General features: G+C 38.8%; 1 protein-coding gene across 4 annotated transcripts in view; it reads right to left on the bottom strand.

The window, feature by feature from the left end:
• The window catches only part of SUCO (SUN domain containing ossification factor), a 93,527-nt gene that overhangs the window by 56,883 nt on the left and 16,737 nt on the right, over positions 1 to 19,907 (bottom strand). For 3 of the 4 annotated variants that reach the window (XM_063426175.1, XM_063426177.1, XM_063426176.1), the window contains exons 2-5: positions 14,702 to 14,810; positions 8,087 to 8,197; positions 6,913 to 7,058; positions 478 to 615 (exon numbers count right to left, since the gene is read on the bottom strand). In XM_063426175.1, the coding sequence (XP_063282245.1) occupies positions 478 to 615; positions 6,913 to 7,058; positions 8,087 to 8,197; positions 14,702 to 14,810 (504 nt within the window). The remainder of the gene's footprint in view (positions 1 to 477; positions 616 to 6,912; positions 7,059 to 8,086; positions 8,198 to 14,701; positions 14,811 to 19,907) is intronic. The other variant, XM_063426179.1, reaches the window with a different exon arrangement.

The raw sequence follows: 19,907 nt of genomic DNA, 5'->3' as shown, positions 1-19,907 counted from the left end.
CCTTTGTGATGCGGCCATCATTGCAACTAGAGCATCTTACCTGTAGCAATTAGCGGAGGAATCTTGTTAATTTAATATAAAAGCAGGAATGCAACTGAAAGAGCGTTAATGCAGCTGTACAGTTTCCAGTTACTGTGCTCAGCAATGTCAACTCTAAGATTCTAAGACTCTAAGAGCTGCAGAGTTGAATACAGTAAAAAGAAAATATATTTTGTATAATAATTAAAATTACTTTTTTTTATAAATTGGCACAATAGTATGTAGCCAACACAGCCCAAATGTCTCTTTAGTTGCATCTCAATCTCATCTTGATGTCATGCATATGTTATACTTTGCAGATGAATGCAAAGAGGAAAGCAAGCAGAGCACATGAGCGGTGGATGTTGGTGGCTAGAGCAGCTGATGGTAGGGTTACCTTTTTGGCTTTTTACTTTTAATGGGTTCAGCTTTGCACGCTCAGCCTACGTTATTACTCACCTCGCTGGCGGATTGATAAAGGAGGGCTCACTCTGAGGGTCAACCTCTATTGCCCCCCCAATGTCACAGTCAGGATCTGACTGCTCACTTTCACTAGAGCCGACTACGGGGAGAGCGGCACTGGAATTTTCTATTGCACTGAAGGGGAAAGAAAACAACATCTTTTTTACCCTTGGGATGTTTTATGTAGTAATCATAACAGAGGCACACACTTGTATTCCACCATCAGTCCAAGCTCTTATTACCTTATAGGGTGCATTGGCGACATAGGGTTACCAGAGCTTAACAAAAAGTTCCCTTGAGGATGCCCTGAAACTTTTTGTAGAACTCTAGTATGGGACGGGAAATCAAACCTGCATATGGCTCATATAATTATCAATAGATCAGATGCCACCTATTACTATGCATCATGCTTTTTTCCTGTTAAGCATTTTTTTTCTTTTCTTAAAAAGGTAATTTTATATAGATCCCACTATAAACTAACGCTGATTTTATTCATTGTAAATAACCTTTACAAACAATTCCAGCAAGGGTTTAATAATTTAACAGTGCATCGATTTTAAAACAGAAGTTAAAATTCAAAGGCCTAAATATTTTAGTTTTTTTAAATGCAACATTACAGCCTTTTGATATTAGACAAACAAAAGGTATTATTCTCCTGTTAAAAAGGACTTCTATACTACAAAAAAGAAAACCGTTTGCTAGAAACATAAAATAAAATAATCCTTATAGAGCTAAATATACCATAAAAATAGTATAGAAAGCAACAGAAATCACTAAAAGTTAAATAAAGTTTTAAACTTTGAAGTAAATATTTGCTTGTATGAGGTTCTTAATGTTTGGTATCGCACAATAATAATTAACCCCTTACAGATCAATGATATTGCTTCCGCTCATCCTAATCTCAACAAGATAACCTATGCAGTTTCTAGTTAAAGGGAACCTATAGTCCCAAAAATAACAATTGTCATTTCAAGATTAAAGGTTACCTTACAGCATTGGTACCCAAACTGTGTGCAGGGGCACTGCAAGATATTTTCCCGGCGCTATAATAATGGCACTGGGAACTGTGCTATCCCCTGCTGGCTCTGCAGTACCGGAGGGGAGATCAGAGATCTCCCTCTCCAGCTCGCTAGCACTTTGCTGACAGTAGGCAGGGGAGGGAGGGAGAGAGAATCCGTGGGAGCTCTAACATATCTAACATACAGGGTTCTCCTCTCGCGAGCTTGAGCAAATCTCGCAAGAGTGAACACTAGCAGCTCCTGAGGATGCTAGAGTTTACTGTCACCACTGTGCCAGGGCTTCCCCACCGGACCACCAGGGATTGCAGGAACCCCCTCCCAGGCAAAGAAAAGAAGAAAAGCGCGGGGGGGGGGGGGGGGTGCCTTTATAGATCCTTTATATAATAATACAAATACCAAAGTATTTAACCAGGAAATGTTAATTACTTTGGTATTCGTATTATTATATAAAAATTACATTCAGATTACTTTGGTTTTCAAGTACGTCTTGGGGACCTTAGCCCAACATCCAGGGGTTGTTACCATTACCTAATTTAATGGTACTCATATCTATCTCGGAAGGATGAATGGCTGAGTGAACCCTGCCGGGATTTGAACCTGTGACCCAAGGGCTGAACAGATTCTACTGATTATGCATTAGCCCACTGAGAAATGACATATATTCTATTTTGGCATAATATCAGCACACAAGTTATTCACTAAAGTTCAATTAGACTCACAATTATCAACATGGTGTCTGTAAAACCAAAAAAATAAACAAGAAATTCACTCATATCCCATAGGAGGCAAATTTGCACAACACATTCACCTAATTTATCCAAAACTGTTGAAATCTGAAGTGCCTATGCAAGTTCCAGTAGGATGTGTTTCTCAGAACCCCTATTAAAGAGGCATAATAGAATAGAGCACAAGGACAATGTTCTATTAACAACACCATCATTGGTTTCAATACATTGGCTTAATGGAACATGTTAAGCCCCAAAACAACTTTAGTTTAATGAAGCACTTTTGGTGTCTAGATCATGTCCATGCTGTCTCACTGATCAATCCTGTACCAAACTAAAGAGATTTGAATGTGGAGAAAAATATAGCATGAATGAGGCCAATGCTTTAAATTTGGTAGGTGCCTAAAATGACCCTTTGAGCAACAGGTTAAAAAAAAGAGATAATGTAGAAATTGTAATGGCTTCCTCTGACTGAAGTGGCCATCGTGTCTGGACCCCATTCTTCCATTCAGCATTAAACCATTTTTAAAGTGAAAATAGAGTCCCTAGAAGCCCAAATCATCTATGTTGCTTAGGCTAAAGAGACAGTATTAGCCTTAGCAGCAATGGGTGGTTGTGATTGGTTTAGAACGTCTACAGAGGGCATTATAAAGTACACTCTTCACTTACGGTATCTAGAAGCTCACACAATGAAAAGAAATATAGATTATGGTTATGGAAAAAGTATCCCAGCATGTTTATTCTTAATGTTATATATGCATATATAATAAAAGCAGTCTACATAAAAATTTAGGTACTCCTCAAACAAAAAAAAAAAACAAAAAAAATGAGATGAGATGAGATGCAAATGTGCTCAATGCAGTACCCCCTGAAGTTGTACAACTACATAATATATTGCCATCAAAACTGTAAAGAATCAAGGGATTTGTAGTTTAAAAAAACCTAAAGGCTGTCTGATAGCTATTCTAGAGATAACAACTGCAGACAATTCACTAGACGCGAGAAAGGTTTTGGGAATCATAGGCTAATGTTTAAGAAGATCAACTTCTAACCTTCAAGCCAGGCCTAAAATGTATTTACCACCACAAACACATGCACCAGCATTAAGTTAGTGTGTTTAACCCCTTAAGGACACATGACATGTGTGACATGTCATGATTCCCTTTTATTCCAGAAGTTTGGTCCTTAAGGGGTTAAAAAAAAAAAAGTATAAATTAGTGTGGAGTCAGTGTGTATGAATGAAGGAGCATATGTTGCCTGCTCCCTCATAATGGCAACTGACAGAAGTATCATGGCATGTGGAGAGGTAGTGATGATGTGGGATTATTAAAAATCTTTATTGTACTTGTATTGAATTATTGTACTAACTCCATTTTAACCTTATATTGTGACAATCCTCCATTTTGTCCTCCTAACCTGACTTCTTCAAATCCTCCATTTTGTCCTCATGACTTAACTTGTTCATTTTAAAACTACCTTACGTGACTGAATTTCCCAACCCAATTAGTATAGTAGACAAAGACTGTATTTCCTGCAAAGACACAGGAGTTGCTGACTACTCCCTAAACTTGTAAGATAGTATAGTTTGAAGGCCACGAGAACACAGTAGTAATGAAATGTTCTATTCATAAGAGACCTTGCACCTGGACATGAGGCCTGATATCACTGACCGTGTAAAATGACGCTCAAGACCCCCTTGTCCCCACCCGTGTCCAAAATAATACCACCTCTTGGTGGGTGGACACGAAGTTAGTCACATAATGTTTAATCCAATTAATGATGTTTATTTGTTATTATCTGATATTCAATGATGATGTCATTTTGCTTTTAAAAAGATCTGCACAACTGTTTTCCAACCAGATTGCATTAAATTTTCTGAAGTGCTTTTAACCTGAACTCCATGTGTCAGTGTGAGCTTACTTCTGCGTATACGCAATTTAATCATCTCAGATTTGGACAGGAACAGATAGACATTTAAACATATTTGTTTATTTCTAAATTAATCTACATCAGTGATATATTTAGGAAGGAGACAGTGATATCATATCAAGTGTTCTCCATTTCTTCCTTAGACTCTTATCCATCCACATTTTTTTTTTTTTCCGTTTTTGGGTGTCCCTTTCGTTTGCTTACTTGTGACAAAGGGTGAGGATCCCTGTTGTCTACAGTAAGTTTCATTGTCAATCAATACAATGCTTCTGCTGTAGAGAAGCATGAAATAAGATTTTGGAATCCTGCTTCACTCATGACTGGTAGTGGAAAAAGGCACTAATGGGGGGGATTTTGTTCTGGGGAACAAAGTCCCTGCAGGCTTTTCACTACTTACATAAACTCCAATAGACTAACGTGAAAGAAAAGGCATATTTTCCCATAGGCATTATTAATGGATTTTTATATTCAAAATATCATGCGATCCACCCTGTGAAACAAGTGGCGATTCTTTCATAATTATCAAGAGCTCGGCAGTTATAGCAAACTGACCTGTACATACAAGAAAACCACAACATAATTCCAGATTATATGTATATTACAACAATATCAGGGGTGACACATTGTGAAATCATGGCACTCCTATGGATGAGTGTTAGGAAGGGAATGCAGTAAATGAGGTTTTGAAGCTGAACAGGAAGTGAATGAATCATAAAACGCTGATGATTATGATAAGGTGAAGTGAATACAAAATGCCAGTTTTGGAAGTAGGATACACAGGGTATTCGATATCAAATTATTTCAGTATCCTACCACTAAAAGAAGGTTTTGTTTTTTTTTTGTTTTTTTTTCATTAGCCATGAATTTAGCTAAATTTGAAACACTTGCAGAGCAGAAAGACGTCAGATTCATTTACCAAACAAATGAAAATGGAAGAAAAACTAACCAACACAAAGGTCTCTGTAAATATGTTGCCGAGCTGATTTTTATAGAAGACTGACTGGACTGTTAAAGATAATTTTTTTTTTCTTTCACTCAGATTTCATAAATTTCATACATTTTCTATTAGATTCTTGCTTTAAAGAGACAGTGAATAACTTTATTTTTTAGATATATGCATAAAAAGGGACAGAATAAGCAGCATAATATGTGTTCTTTGGTAATAGTGACTGTAACGTTTGTACTGCAAACATGTCCCCTCTGGCATTTGTTTGTTACATATCATAGGAAAGGGTTAGAGCGACAGCCAACTGTTCTCAGCCAATGAATGAGAATCTGTACATATAAAGATGTACAGAATTGACATTATCAAGCCCAGAACTCTTGCGCACAATTGGGCTACAGGAGGTAGAGTTAAAAGTCCAGCAGCAAAGTGGTTAAACTCTGTATGTGCAGCGTTTCCTAGCTAAACATTGCACAAACAGACGCTGCACATACAGTCTGTAGTTAACCCTTGAACTGGATGACTAGTGCAAGAGTGGTGTATCAAAACTGAGTGGATGTTAGTGTGTGGGATAAGTGTTTGTTTTTTTAAATTGGAAAAAATAAAATGTAAACCATTATGTCCTTGCTTCTATTTAAACCGCGTAAAATTTAGGCTTACTGCAACAAGTTGACTGCAGAGCTTCTTTAATGCATGCCCACAGTAAAGACAAGAATGTTTGAAAGCACTTGTGTGTGTTAGCTATAAAGCATATCAGCACATTTCAAGTGGTAGTGTTATGGTCGTGAAACCAACAATGGTCTCTTAATGAAATTCGATTTGCTATAGAAGCCAATTCTGCCAGCTATAATTTTAAGGGCCAGAAAGTCAAAGAGCAGTTTTGGAGAGGTCAAGCACAGGTTTATATCTAGAGCACATGGATGTGACATAAGATATGAAATTACAGTATATATATCCAACCTGCAAAAAAAAAAAAATCAGGGTTCCACTACCTGCTTGATCTGTTTCCTCTTTGCAATGTACAGCTTTATGTACCGAGAAATCTTACAGAGTATCCAATAAGTATCTATAATGAGCAGAACTACAAATATTGACATGATGGGTGAGGACCACCCATAGGATTTGATGAATAAAGCCATCATCTGTATATAGTAATATGCACACAAAAATTGTGAATATATATCTGTATATAGTAATATGCACACAAAAATTGTGAATATGAATATATATATATATATATATATATATATATATATATATTCAATTTTTGTGTGCATATTACTATATACAGATATATATTCACAATTTTTGTGTGCATATTACTATATACAGATGATCTATATTTATTTTTATATTCACATCGGCTTTTAGTAAATGACCTATATCGTCATACCTGGACCATTACTAACCGCTACCACTAACATGGAGGGTCCCTCTCATTTTGTATTACTCTCAGGCTGGGGAGAGTAAATAAGTATGGCATTTCATTGCTGGCACGGGGTCCATAAGAACCAGATTGAGAGGTTGGTTTGGATTTATATATGCGCTCTACATCTATCACCATGATGTAATCATACTTTGAAGACAAATACAATTAATCTTACTGTAAAGCTTACCATGCATTTAAATGTGTGATCATTTACTGATAATGCTTAACATAACCAATGTGTCTACTACTCTATGCTCAGCAATTAACTTACAGCGTGATATTAACCTTTAAAAGGTAAACAGTCCAATCCATTTTAAACACAGTTTAACAAGCTAAACACACACTTATAATATGTTTAAATAATAGAAACATGCAGAGCAGTCTTACTCTGGCAGCGGGACAGGAGGAATCTCTGAGGTAGATGAACTGGAAATGTTCTCTGTGCTAGTTGCCAATTTCAAAGTCCCCTTTTCAAGGTCTTTGGTGTCTGCGTCAATCACAGGTACATTTAAAATTTGCTCTGGTCTGGTTTCCTAGGGGTAAAAATAAAACACTTTAATAGGTTGGCATTCACTTCCACAAGCCAGTTCAACTATACAGGATCTCCAGAACTTACATGCATAGGATGAACGATCCCAAAGATTAGTTCTCCATGGTTAAAAATTCAAAGTGGCATTACTGCAAGTAAACTATCCAAACCTCTCCTCGACTCAGAACCTTGAACAAGAGTATATTCTACAGGCCTGCATGATTCATGTCGCAGGGAAAACTCACCTGCAGGTGGATGCATGTACGCCGACATGGAAGTAAAAGACTGCCATAGAGTTAAAGTGTGTTTGTACTTTTTGAGTAGCTCAGAGTTAAATGCAACAACTGCGATATTGCATACACACACACTTTTTTTTTTTATTGATGCAGATAATGAGGATATCAATGATATATCTTAAAGTTTTAAAACAACTGTCCCTTGTCCTTGTGTTTAGAAAATAGATGACACATTAATGCTTAAAGGGACACTGTAGGCACCCAGACCACTTCAGCTCATTGAAGTGGTCTGGCTGCTGTGTATCTTTTGCACCTAGTGCTGCAATGTTAAACAGAGCTCTAAGTCTGCCACTAGAGGGCTTCCAGATTCCAAATGGACTTTTGGTCCGTTATCTGACACTGGACGGTCTCACGCTCATACAGAGCATGATGCCGTCCAGTGTCAGATTTTCCCCAATAATCCTTTCCTATGGGGAGGTCTATTGTGCGCTGCCATTGCCGTACATGCGCCTTAGGTTTACCCTGCTGGCTGGAGGGGTGGGAAGAGGAGCGTGGGCAGAGCCTGAATTAGGGAAAGTTTAACCCCTTCAGCCCCGCGGGAGGGGCGCGCAAAGGAGGAGGGGGTTGTATTCCTGGCACTATAAGATCCCTTTAATACAGTCAAATCCTGATTCCATGATAATTTATTAGTAGCAAATCCAGTGCCACACCCTACAAATGTTGGTGAATTTCACAAACAAATCAGTAATAGGTACCAAAAAAAAAAAAAAAAAGTTCTACAAATTGAAAAAATTACCTTTTCTTCTTTTGGACAGTCTTCAAAAACACTATCTTCAACCAACTGGCTTGTAGTTATAGGGTCCACGGTTTCCGCTATAGATGAGATTTTTGGCTGCTCAATGTCCTCCTAGAGTTTGGGGGGTGGGGGGGGGGGCAAATGGGAATAATTAGAACAGATTGTTAAATAAATAAATAAATAAAAAGTGAGCACAGGCCCTCCCGCATATAAACCAGTACATGATTCCTAGAAGACAAGGGCGCAAAAGTTTATGTAGTGCTCTAAATAAATTTTAAAAAGTGCATTAATTTATAAACGAAACATTAATCTACCCATACAAGTGGATTATAATTTTTTTTAAATGCTAGAGGAGGCTGGAAGGGTGTTTGCAGTTTCACATTGAAAACCAGACCATAGTCGCAACATCTAAGAACCTTTGCAACAATGCAGATCAGTTGATTTACAAGCAATATTGAGAGAATAAAAAAAAAAAAAAAACACATTGCAGACAAGTCTAAACAGAAATGATAACACGCATCAAACCACATACCCAAAATACACCTTGTATCCTTTCTAGGGATATGTTATGTAAAGTTTGATTGCTAAATAAATATAAATTAAACAGAAACTGCCACACTTAATTGCCAATCAAGTTTATATAACATCTCTCTAAAATGAAAATAAAAATGGATTTTGGGTACAGTATTTACGGCTTACATAAGTTACAGTGAGCCACTAATGATAGAATGATGTGCACGTCTTCAGGGGCAAAAACCTACTCTCCATTCAAATGACTATTTGCTTAAAGCAACACTAAACATTGTAAATACAAAAAAAAAAAAAAAACACAAACAAACCTGTTTTGTGGATATTCTGCCAATGACCTCATTTTCCCCCAAAACAGACTTTCAGTTTCTTCACTGAGAAGACTCTAAAGCAACACCTCCCCTCCACCACCATGTGTGCGTGCGCAATGCACAGCTTTCTGAGGAGATCTGAGAAGAGTAATGCGGGTGAAGGCAGGCGTGCTCCAGTAGAGCATGCCTGCCACTTCAGATGGTTCAGGGGAGCCAACGGAGGTAAGGAGAATTATATTAAAAAAAAAAAAAAAAAAAAAAAAACGGACCTTTTAAGTGGGATGCTCCTCACCCATAAAGCACTGCAGAAAACCGAGTTTTCTTTATGGATGTGTTGTATGTGTTTAGCATTTTATCTGTTCTGGCAGAAAATAAATTAAAGCATTGCTGAGGATGTGTGATTTAACAGCTTCACAGAGAACCCATGCTATGCCTGCCGCCAGAAATCTGTAATTTAAAAAAATAAAAACTCAAAAGAAAAAAAAAACATGTCCAGCAAGGTTATTTGTTATAGGAACACTATAGGCACCCAAACAACTTTAGTTTAAGGAAGACATTTTGGTGAATATATATTGCCCCTGCAGTCTCAATGCTCAATGATATGCCATTTAGGAGTTAAATAATTTTGGTTACACAGCCATCGTCAGACCTCCCTGCATGTGACTTACATTGCCTTCCTAAACACTTCATGTAAAGAGACAGCTGAAGCTTAAACTTCCTTTATTACACAGTCGGTTTAAATTTGAATTTCATATTTCTTGATCTGCCATCTAGACTCTGCAGGAGCCTCCTGTTCGTGAATAAAGTTAAATTTACAGAGCAGGAGATAAATCAGATGTTAACTTGCTTTAGAATTGTTTTAACATAAAAAAATCCAAGCATGCTGTGTGAGTCACAGCCAAGGGAGGTGTGGCTAGGGATGCAAAAAAAAAAAAAAAAAAAAAAAAAAAAAAAAAAGGGATGTAACTCCTAAATGACAGAATAGAGTAGTGAGACTGCAGAGACATGATCTATACACCAAGACTGTTTCAAGAAGATAAAGTTGTTTTGATGGCTATAGTATCCATTTAAACCAATTTTAAGATTACACAGCTGGAAAATATTTCTAGCTTGACTAGTTTGGCTTAAAAATGTGCACTTCCTGCTTTAGCAACCCTTCTAACTAAACTGTGCTAATGAAATTGCCAACAAATGTAAAATTGTGCAGGATTCAGCTGTGTGATTAGAAGGAAAAAAAGCACACACTACATAAACATTATTAAATAAAAATGCCAGCATGTACTTTTGTATTGCATGAGGGGGAATGGAATGTTTAGTTATACCATAGAACTGTATTTAAAAAAAAAAAAAAAAAAAAAAAAAAAAAGTCATTCATTTCATGTTCTAAAGAACTTTCAAAACACATTTTCAAGAAATAGCATGACAGTATTCATAGAAACATAGAATGTGACGGCAGATAAGAACCATTCGACCCATCTAGCCTGCCCAATTTTCTAAAGACTTTCATTAGTCCCTGGCCTTATCTTATAGCTAGGATAGCCTTATGCATAGCCCATGCATGCTTAAACTCCTTTACTGTGTTAACCTCTACCACTTCGGCTGGAAGGCTATTCCATGCATCCACTACCCTCTCAGTAAAGAAATACTTCCGGATATTATTTTTAAACCTTTGCCCCTCTAATTTAAGACGATGTCCTCTTGTTGTGGTAGTTTCTTTTAAATATAGTCTCCTCCTTTACTCCTCTATGCAGGATTAATTATTTTAAAGTGAAATTAACAATTTTTCAACATTAGCCTAGATTGCATATTAAAACTGCAAAAATATTATGGAAGGCATAAAAAAATCCTTTGAACAATAACCAACTTTACACACCAATGGTCTAGTCATGGGAATGGTCTGAGGGCATACACGTTCAAAATTCTAATTGACACACCTCTTGCACTGAGGGATGTTGTTCTAACAGACACATCTGAGGTTAGAGTTCAAGCATAAAGTCAAATCCTGTAAAACAACATGACAGCGACGGCTAATCAGAAGCAGGTCACCAGCTCCTGGGCAGGGTGACATGCAGTATTTGTTTAATTACATCATCAGCTGTTGTGCGACACTGAAACAGATCAAAAACCATTGTCTGGATTAAAAAGTTAAAAAGGTTTTTCTGCAACTTCTCTATTGCACTAAACCATATGTGGGAGTTCCCCCTCCATAACAGAGTTTGCTGCCTAATGTAACCCAATGTTGATTGCTTAGTGCTCATCCATACATGCATTTATCACATCACCATATGAGGCTGTACACGTTTATATGCATTTCACTCTAGGTCATTCTGAGAATCTGTTTAGTGTTACTCTTTTGAATGTATGCATGTATTACATACATGTTTATAGTCAATGTATGATCAAATACTGTAAGTAAAAGTCCATTAGTTTGCCTATGCCAGACTGTTTTGTGTGTGTGTGTGGTACATATGTGATGCAGACTTAGCATTTTGTGAGATTTTTCCATTCATTTCTAATTGTAGGGGAATTTAAACTCTTAAGAGGGTTCCCCCTTTGAACCAACAATTAGATCTTTATGTTAGGAACGGCTCTTTCAGTAACAGAAGAAATAATGGGAAAGGAAACCAATTGCATTAGGCATGGTTTAGGTAGCAGACCTATGTTGACTTTATAATCACTTTTGTTTGGTGCTTGACAAAACCATACATAAGAAGTAAAACGCTGCAGGAGTTTAAAGAACACACAAGTTGATACTTCAAAGATTTTTAAAAGTAAAAATAAATTTTTAAAAAATGTCATTTCGGACAGGCTTTGAATGCTTTCATTTTTTTTTTTTTAAATTCCCTCTTTTATTATGGCATATGCGTTATGGGGTACAGAATGGAAAAAGGGAGGCATTGCAGGGTAACACGAGTTATTGATAGCAAAATGGTGTGCAATACACCCCTAAGCAAGACTGCCATATATTTTGTTTTTTGCAAAACGACATGTAAACATAATACAAGCTTGGTTGATAAAATAAAAAGTATTGCTAAACAGTGCTAGATCAACTACACCGATGTAGTCCTAATATACCAACATGTCTTACATTGTAGTAGTAGCTAGTTAGTACGATGCAGAAAGAAGTCACAATTATAAAAATAAAAATAACAGGCTAGGAAGCGTTGCTTATAGAACATAATATGCTGAGTAATTAAGTAGAATGAGTACAACTTTACATTGTCTCCTATGCGGGGCTGCTTCATTCTATGTTAAAGTAATTCGTTTTATCCAAGTAGTTGTGTAAGGCAAGGTAGTAGGTAGCGATCATGCAGGCTATGTTCAGCGCTGAAAACCTATAGATTAGTATGCAGGAGGGTTACGTTTAGGGCTCGGTATTGCGACTGGCAGTACGTTCTACGAATAGGATTATAGGTAAGTACTATGAGATCCACTTAGCCTAACTAATAAGGAGCAGATAATATAGTAAGACATATATAGCATATTTACGCTGGGCAGTTTGATAGGTCTCATTATGTTGGTATCTAATTAGTTTGCCCATGCGTGTCTAGCATACATAGAAATCAGGCTTCAGGCTAATATCTAGGCAAAAATAATTACACAGTAGTATTTTCACAGGCTTAAACGTGTAGCTATGGCTGAATGCAAGCTATGTTGTGATCTTCAGACATGTATAACTAGCAAAAAAAAAAAACTTAGCTAGGTCATAAATTTTTAGAGAATAAAGTAAAGTATTGCAATACTATAGAGTCTTTTGAACCGCTATTTTAGTGCTGGCAGGCTTGGGTTTGACTGCACGTCCTTAAGGGGACCTGGGTACCTTGCACGAGGGTATGTAGCACGGTCAGCCAATACCTCGGCTTGGCAGGTCCATGTCTTCCTCGGGGTTTCCAGCAGCCAAGGTGATGCCGTGTTGGTTTCTCCTCCAACCTCTGGCCCATGTGTGGGTAATTGTTGTTAATCCGCAGGCTTGGGTGCCCAGTAGTGCCATGCCCTTGACTGGCGTATGTGTGTGCTTGCGGTGGCCCGCTTTGGCTGCGGCGGGAGTGTCTCTGTGTGTGCGGCTGTTGTTGGGGGGCAATACCCCTGGGGGCCTTCACCCCGGGTGGGCGATCGGTTTGGTGGGTACGCACGGGCAGCATAGTGAATCCGTCAGCTCGGGCTCTCTGTCTCTGGGCCGGGTTTCTTTGTGGCAAGGTATAACCTGTGTTCTTGCTGCGACGTCGCCGCAAGCAGCGGTAGATTCTCTTCCTGCGTGGCGGTTGTCGGGTTGGTAGCTTGGGGGCTGTGGCTCTGTGCGGCATAGGGCGCCCCTTTCCTCCGCTCCCATCTCCTTTCCCGCATCCCGCCCGCCTGCGATGTGGTACCTTACTCTTTTCGCCATGGAGGTATTGCAGCTCGCTTGGTTGCGGCAGGGTGTGCTGCGCTGCCTGAGGTACTTGCAGCTGTTCGTTCAAGGCATGCCAGAACCGGGCAAAAGCGGCCTCTATGCGTCGCATGTCCTCACTGTGGGATTCCGTTTCGGGCTTGCAGTATGGCTCACTTGGTGTGCAGGTCGCCGCCATTTTGGGTGCCCCATGTGCTTGGTTGCCATTGTGCTGTGTTGTAGCTGGCTCTGTGCTCTGCCTGTGACTGCCAGTCCTGATGCCTGTTGTGGACCGAGATGACCCCCTTCGGTCCGGGGGGGGGGGGGTAGATGGCAACCCCGAGGGGTCCGTGACCGGACCAGTCAGCGCAGGGAGCGGCCGTCTCCCCGCTGCTCGACCCCCAATAGGCCTCAGGGTATGTGGACGGGTCCCCGGGGGGTTACAGGCTCGGTTTTGGTGTCGGGTGATTCCCCCGGGTGTCCCCGTCATCGTAGCTGTCCTCCGGTGGGCGATTGTGCTGGTATTTCGGGGAATTACCCCCAAAAAGTGTCGAGTAGAGCGGGAGCTGAGGTTCAGCACAACCGCTCAGTCTGGCTGCCAGGCTCCGCCCCCCCGAATGCTTTCATTTTAATGGTGAGATTATATTGTTTTGGGTTTTTTGTTTTTTTGTTTTTACTAGTGATATCTAGGTGAGTAGTCAAAATATTCTTAAAACATTTGACTACTTACTCTGGGAGAGCACCAGGGAACTTCTACCACCATAACCCCTACAGCAGGCAGTAGAGGTTATGGTGCTTTAAATGATTACTTGTAGTTGCTGTGTAGCTACTATCAAACTTGAACCCAGAAGATGTTCAGTCCTATGCTTATCATTCATTAACAGGGAACCATCCTTTTTCTAAAAAATAGTAAAACATTTTTTTAAAAAATAACATTGAAAATCTCACATAATGTGCGTTAATCTTTATTCATGTGATAAGTCATTATTACACATTTAAAAGAAAAGTATGTTTCAATTGACATGCCAATCCAGATCGATTTATGAACAGCCATGAGACAATGCATTGGAAGAGAATAAACCAAAGCATTATTTCTGCTTTTCCATCTTCTCTTAATGTGGAATGAAAGGTTCAAAGGACATAGCTTACAACACTGATTGACAGGATGCCAAACTGCACACTCAGCTCCAGGATAAAGGTCAATAGAGTAACGTGCATTTCTAGGTTTAATTTTATTCATTCATTTCTCACAAAGCACTTCTTTGCTTAAAGTAGAAGTAAAGTAAACATAAGATTCAAAATACTGGGAAGTGGCAGCGGCCTTTTCATACCATTCAACCAACCACCATAGACATATAAAAAAAAAAGTACGTATCCCTTTATATGCAAAATGAGAGCAGATATTCTTACCTTTTCCTTAGTTTGCTCATCTTTACTTATTGAACCTTCATCATTATGCGCAACTTGTACTGTAGGAAGGGTAGTGTCCTCATTGCAACAAACATGCTGGCATGGAAACCTGGTGAATAAACACAAAAACATGAATATATGAGCAGCCCAGACCTCACAGTGATAGAATTATGTAGAATTATGCGCTAGAAAGAAAAAAAAAGAAAAAAAAAAACCTGAATTAGGAATAGCAGCCACACTGGACCCCAGGGAAAGTCCACTCAGCTCTCCTGAAGGTAGGGAGGCAGCATGGATTAAAATTAAAATGGAAAAAGTCAGTGCCTGTGTGCGTGTCTCTGTCCATGCACACGTCTCTCCGCCTCTGCGTGCAGGCGTGTATGTATGTATGTATGTATGTATGTATGTATGTATGTATGTATGTATGTATGTATGTACCTGCACCCCTCCAATCACGAGAGGTATTTTTGCTCACCTTCTTTCCCACAGCTTGTCCTGCCTTCATGGCTGATATAAGCAATCTAAGATCTCAGCTGAATTAATGCTTTTCTATAGGAAAACCTATAAACCTAGCTACCCAAAACCACACATACATTTACTTTACATTGCATTATATCACTAACCACAGAAGATAAGCCCTGAAGACAGGAGGCATAGATGTTTTCCTCATATTCTCAAAAGATGCACCCCAGTATGTGTTTATAAGAAGTTCATATAACATTAGTCACTGTACATTTCTCTTGTTTTCAAAAGGAGTAAGGAAATGTTCCACAAAGCATTCAAACATGTGGCCCACAGGAGGGCTCTTAATAAAGTGCACTGGTCCAGGCCCCTGTTGCAGCATTACAATTTACCCCACGGCCTGCTAAGAAAAAGAGTTTAGCTTCCTTCTTGCGAGCTTACAGAGAGCTGTGTAGAAAGGCAGAAACAGAACACACAGGAGTAAGAGGGAAGTCTGGAACATCAGACTCCCATCAGCCTTGGTTAGCCAGCTCCCACTGGACCTCAGGGAAGCCACCCTTCTGCACCAAAAAGGTAAGGAAACAGGAGGGTGAGTAAAACTATGTTGGTTGTTATGTATGTGTATATTGCGCCCCTGCACTTTAACACCAACAATATACAGAAACATACCCCTGCACTGAAATACAAACACCACATACAAACTGCATTAGCCAATATTCACTCTAGCATTCCAATGTCTGAACTACACAGAAACACACCTTTGCATCAAAGCCCTCAACACTACATACACACACACACCACTGCATTCAAATAACAAAAGAACATACAGACACTACTGCATTCAAATGCCAACACAAACTATTATTATTATTGCCATTTATATAGCGCCAACAGATTCCGTAGCACTTTACGATATTATGAGAGAGGGATTTAACTATAAATAAGACAATTACAAATAAACTTACGGGAACAATAGGTTCATCTATTTATTGTTTTAAGAAAGTAATAAACTTACATTTATGATAGTGTTTAGTTTTTCTGTATGCGATAGATAGATAGATATATATATATATATATATATATATATATATATATATATATATATATATATATATATATATACACACACACACACACACACACACACACACACACACACACACACACACACACTATGCATTTGGCCCTCCATACCCATTTCAAAGGACAATTTGGCGCTCAAGATCAAAAAAGAGAGTTTGACACCCCACAAGAACCACCAAAGCCACCAAGACGACATTATCTCAATTAGGTGGTCTTGGTGTAATGGCCCTGTAGTTTTAACCTTGCAATGTAAAGCATTGCAGTTTTGTAGAAATGTTTTGTGAATGTAGTCTTCACATGCACTTCCTCCTCCAGAACCAAATTAAACTCTGTCCTGGAAACAAATTTTGCTTGATAAAAAGGGTGCAGCATTATACCTTTAATATCGAGCTCCAATCTACTGATTCTCTATACAAGCAAACATTTGGACCCCAGCTTGGATGCTGACACCACTAGAGGTGGAGCTGAAGGCTAGAGCCTGCAGCAAAGAAGTCACAGCGCTGGAAAGGAGTAATCATTCATTAAATGTATTTATTTTTTAAATGCCAAAGAGATAGGATGCAAGAAATCCTAAGGTTTCAAAATAACGATGTGAAAATTTTAAAAATGCCTTAAAGGGAGTTATAGTCCTTAACATGACCATCAGGAAGCCAAATGCACATTGCCCAGTTATTTCAAATAAAATAAATCACTGCATCATTAGTTTATTCTGCTATTTTGAATCTGTCACAAGTTGGAAATTTGTGGATTTTTTTTTTTATTATTATATAATTAACCAATATAATGTTTTACTAGCATGGTCAAAATTACAAGGCAGCTGCTCAAACAGATGCCATCCTTATGTGACAATATGATTTGTAAACATGAAAAGGCAACTGCTACTCAGCTGGCATTGAAACAAACCCACCTAAATGTGTTCAAGCCTAATTTTAGAAGTCACAAAAATGATATCTTTTCTTTAAACACAAGACACAGTCTTAGTAGAACGGTTATACAAACCCTTTCTCGGAAGTATTAATCATATGCAAAGTTGCAAACCCTGAAGAAGACAGATGCATTTTGTGCGTTTTGGGGTTGGGTAAAGAAACACTTGGCAAACCCAGAGCCAACATTCAACTCTAGAATTTAAACATAATACTGTAGGGTAAATTTTAACCTGCTACGTGACAGTTGTACGTTTTCCCAGGCTCCAATACCTCCCCTCTCTGCCTGTGGCTGCAACAAACTAATCCCTTCAAAACCAATAGGAGCCTGACATTTTTTATGAATACTTAAAATCAAAGACAAAATATAATATATCCTTTGTATACAAAGTTCCAACTAAAAAGTAAATCCTTCTTTCCAGCACTGATCTTGGCATAATGTAACTCCATGTGGGCAGTCTTCTTTAGACCTCTTTATTCAGAACCTACATTTAGCTGACCCAAGACAATGACCACAACCATCTATTCTGCATTCTAGCAATTAGTGTCTACAATGTTTTAATAATGGGGAAGAAATTCTGTATTAACTTTCTTTATGATAAAACACCTACAGGCATGAAACACATTAAGTGGTGCAATAAATTAAAATTATTTTATTTTAATTCTCTACATACTTTGTCTTTGTGCAACCCCAATTGCTTATAGTGTATTTACTCACTGAATGTTTGGCACAGAAAAAACAGAAACCTTTAAAGAAATACAAGTCTATGGTGCTAAATATACCTGTAAATACTCTACAGTTGTCAACTGGAGACCCCACATTTTAACAACTGGTTTCCAGGCCAAAGATTTTTTTTTCCCTTTTCATGGAAGCAGAGTGGGAGTGGTGGTGTCTGTCAGCTAACTTTTGGAGTGCTTTATCCCTTTTGCAAATCCCAAAAAACTGTAAGCCAGCTAAAAATCTCAGGAAATTGCAAGGGTATCAAGAAAGTCTGGATTGTCTGATAAACGGATTAAAGAAAACCTGTTTTTTTCTGTTTGACTTTGATGCCATCAGATCTATTTTTGAGATAGCTCCTTGATACCGTGGGAATTAGGGAGTTATCTACTAAGCGGCTGCAAGATGCAGCCGCGGCAATGAATAGGATCAGAGTTTCATTCATTAGAATGAAATTCCGATACGAACAAAGTACCGAATTGCCTCCTAACACGAATGGAGAAACTCTTCTCATTCTGTTAGGATGCAATTCGGCAGTTTTGCCGGCGTTCTGTCTAAGCGACAGGACGTTCGGCAATACTGACAGGAAGCATTGTGGGAACAGGGAGGAAAGCTAGGGATCATGGGAAAATTGCTCTGACCAGCGGAAATGAAGCACACTTTGCTCCTCCGCTGGTCTGAGCTGGTCAAGTTGGTGGTATTTTCCCACAGAAAACTATCTTCCTCCTACTAGACTAGCATCATAATCTATGATCTTTGTTTGCCTCCCCCCAGAGTATTTCCTTGTAATCAAAAGGTTGCCTTTGGTTTCTTTTTGATGTGAGCTTATGAAAGAAATCGCTATAGAAATGATCTGTTTCTGTTACCTGAAGAATGGAATAACATTCTTCTAAGGCCTTTTTGGCTTCTGCTTAATTGTTTGAACAAAAGACCATGTTGGGTCCCAAAATAACTTCCCATATCCAAAGGCAATTCTTTGTAGCCATGTCCGCCGGCAAGCTTGAAAGCCACACTTGCACATCTGGCCACAGTGGAGAGGCCTATCGTGCTAGACAATGTTTTTGTGCTTTTTAGAATCTGAAGAAAATGCGATTCTAATATTTTGTAAAATTTTCACCAGGACTTCTTTTAATTCATCAATATACAATTTTCTTCCAAGGGAATTTAGCCAACAATATTTGGCCTTTATCTACTGATGTTCCTGCAATATGAGCATTACTTTGAGCTGCAATAGAAGAGAACAGCTTTAGTAATGAAGACTCCTGGAATCTCCTATAGGTGGAATGGTTTTCTTCCTAATTTTTAGGCAAGATACCATAAGATAAAAGCAAAAAAAAAAAAACTTACATTTACAGCACTTGAGTGTGCTAGAGGGCTGGTGGACAGAACTGAAAGCACCTGGGAAAACAAGTAGTTGCTGCTGGATTTTTCTATCCTCTATAGGAGTAGAACATTTAGAATTTGGTGCGCAAACAAGAACGTTTGAATTGCACACCAATCTATCAGAATGCATTGCAACCTGTGTATGTGTCCTACCGCCAGGACCTCCCAGCATTTGCGCAAAGTGCACCTTTGCTATAGGAGTTCGGTGCTAGTGATAAGAAGTGGAATGCAGGCACCTGGCTTGCGTTTCACCTAAGCATGAAGAGGTAAGAGTCAGGCCCGCTATGAGACCTCACTTACCCCTGGAGCAGAGCCCTCCTTGGCCTCAGCCGCCTCACCATGCCCTAGGAAAAACATAAAAACGTGACTGTCCATTTTATCCTGCTGAATTCAGGCAGAGAACTGGGGACATTTAGGCAGACTACCATTTTATAGCTTAGAGAGGAGTAATATTAAGATGTGCTAAACTTTTAAATTTCAATGTGTTTGCCTGCCTTTTCCTGTCCAGGCCTGTAGAGTATCCCAGTTGTTGTGCACTGCCTTTAATCTGGAGGGAAAAATACTTATTCACGTATTTATTTAAAATGCAAGAATTTTATAAGTTAATTTTTGCTTTTCTAGGTCTAGCGATAGAACAAGA

The sequence above is a fragment of the Pelobates fuscus genome, chromosome 7, assembly GCF_036172605.1.
Source record: "Pelobates fuscus isolate aPelFus1 chromosome 7, aPelFus1.pri, whole genome shotgun sequence".
In the NCBI taxonomy this organism is placed as follows: domain Eukaryota; kingdom Metazoa; phylum Chordata; class Amphibia; order Anura; family Pelobatidae; genus Pelobates; species Pelobates fuscus.
Note: the sequence above shows the minus strand (reverse complement) of the source record. Positions and strands in the feature narration are given on the sequence as shown.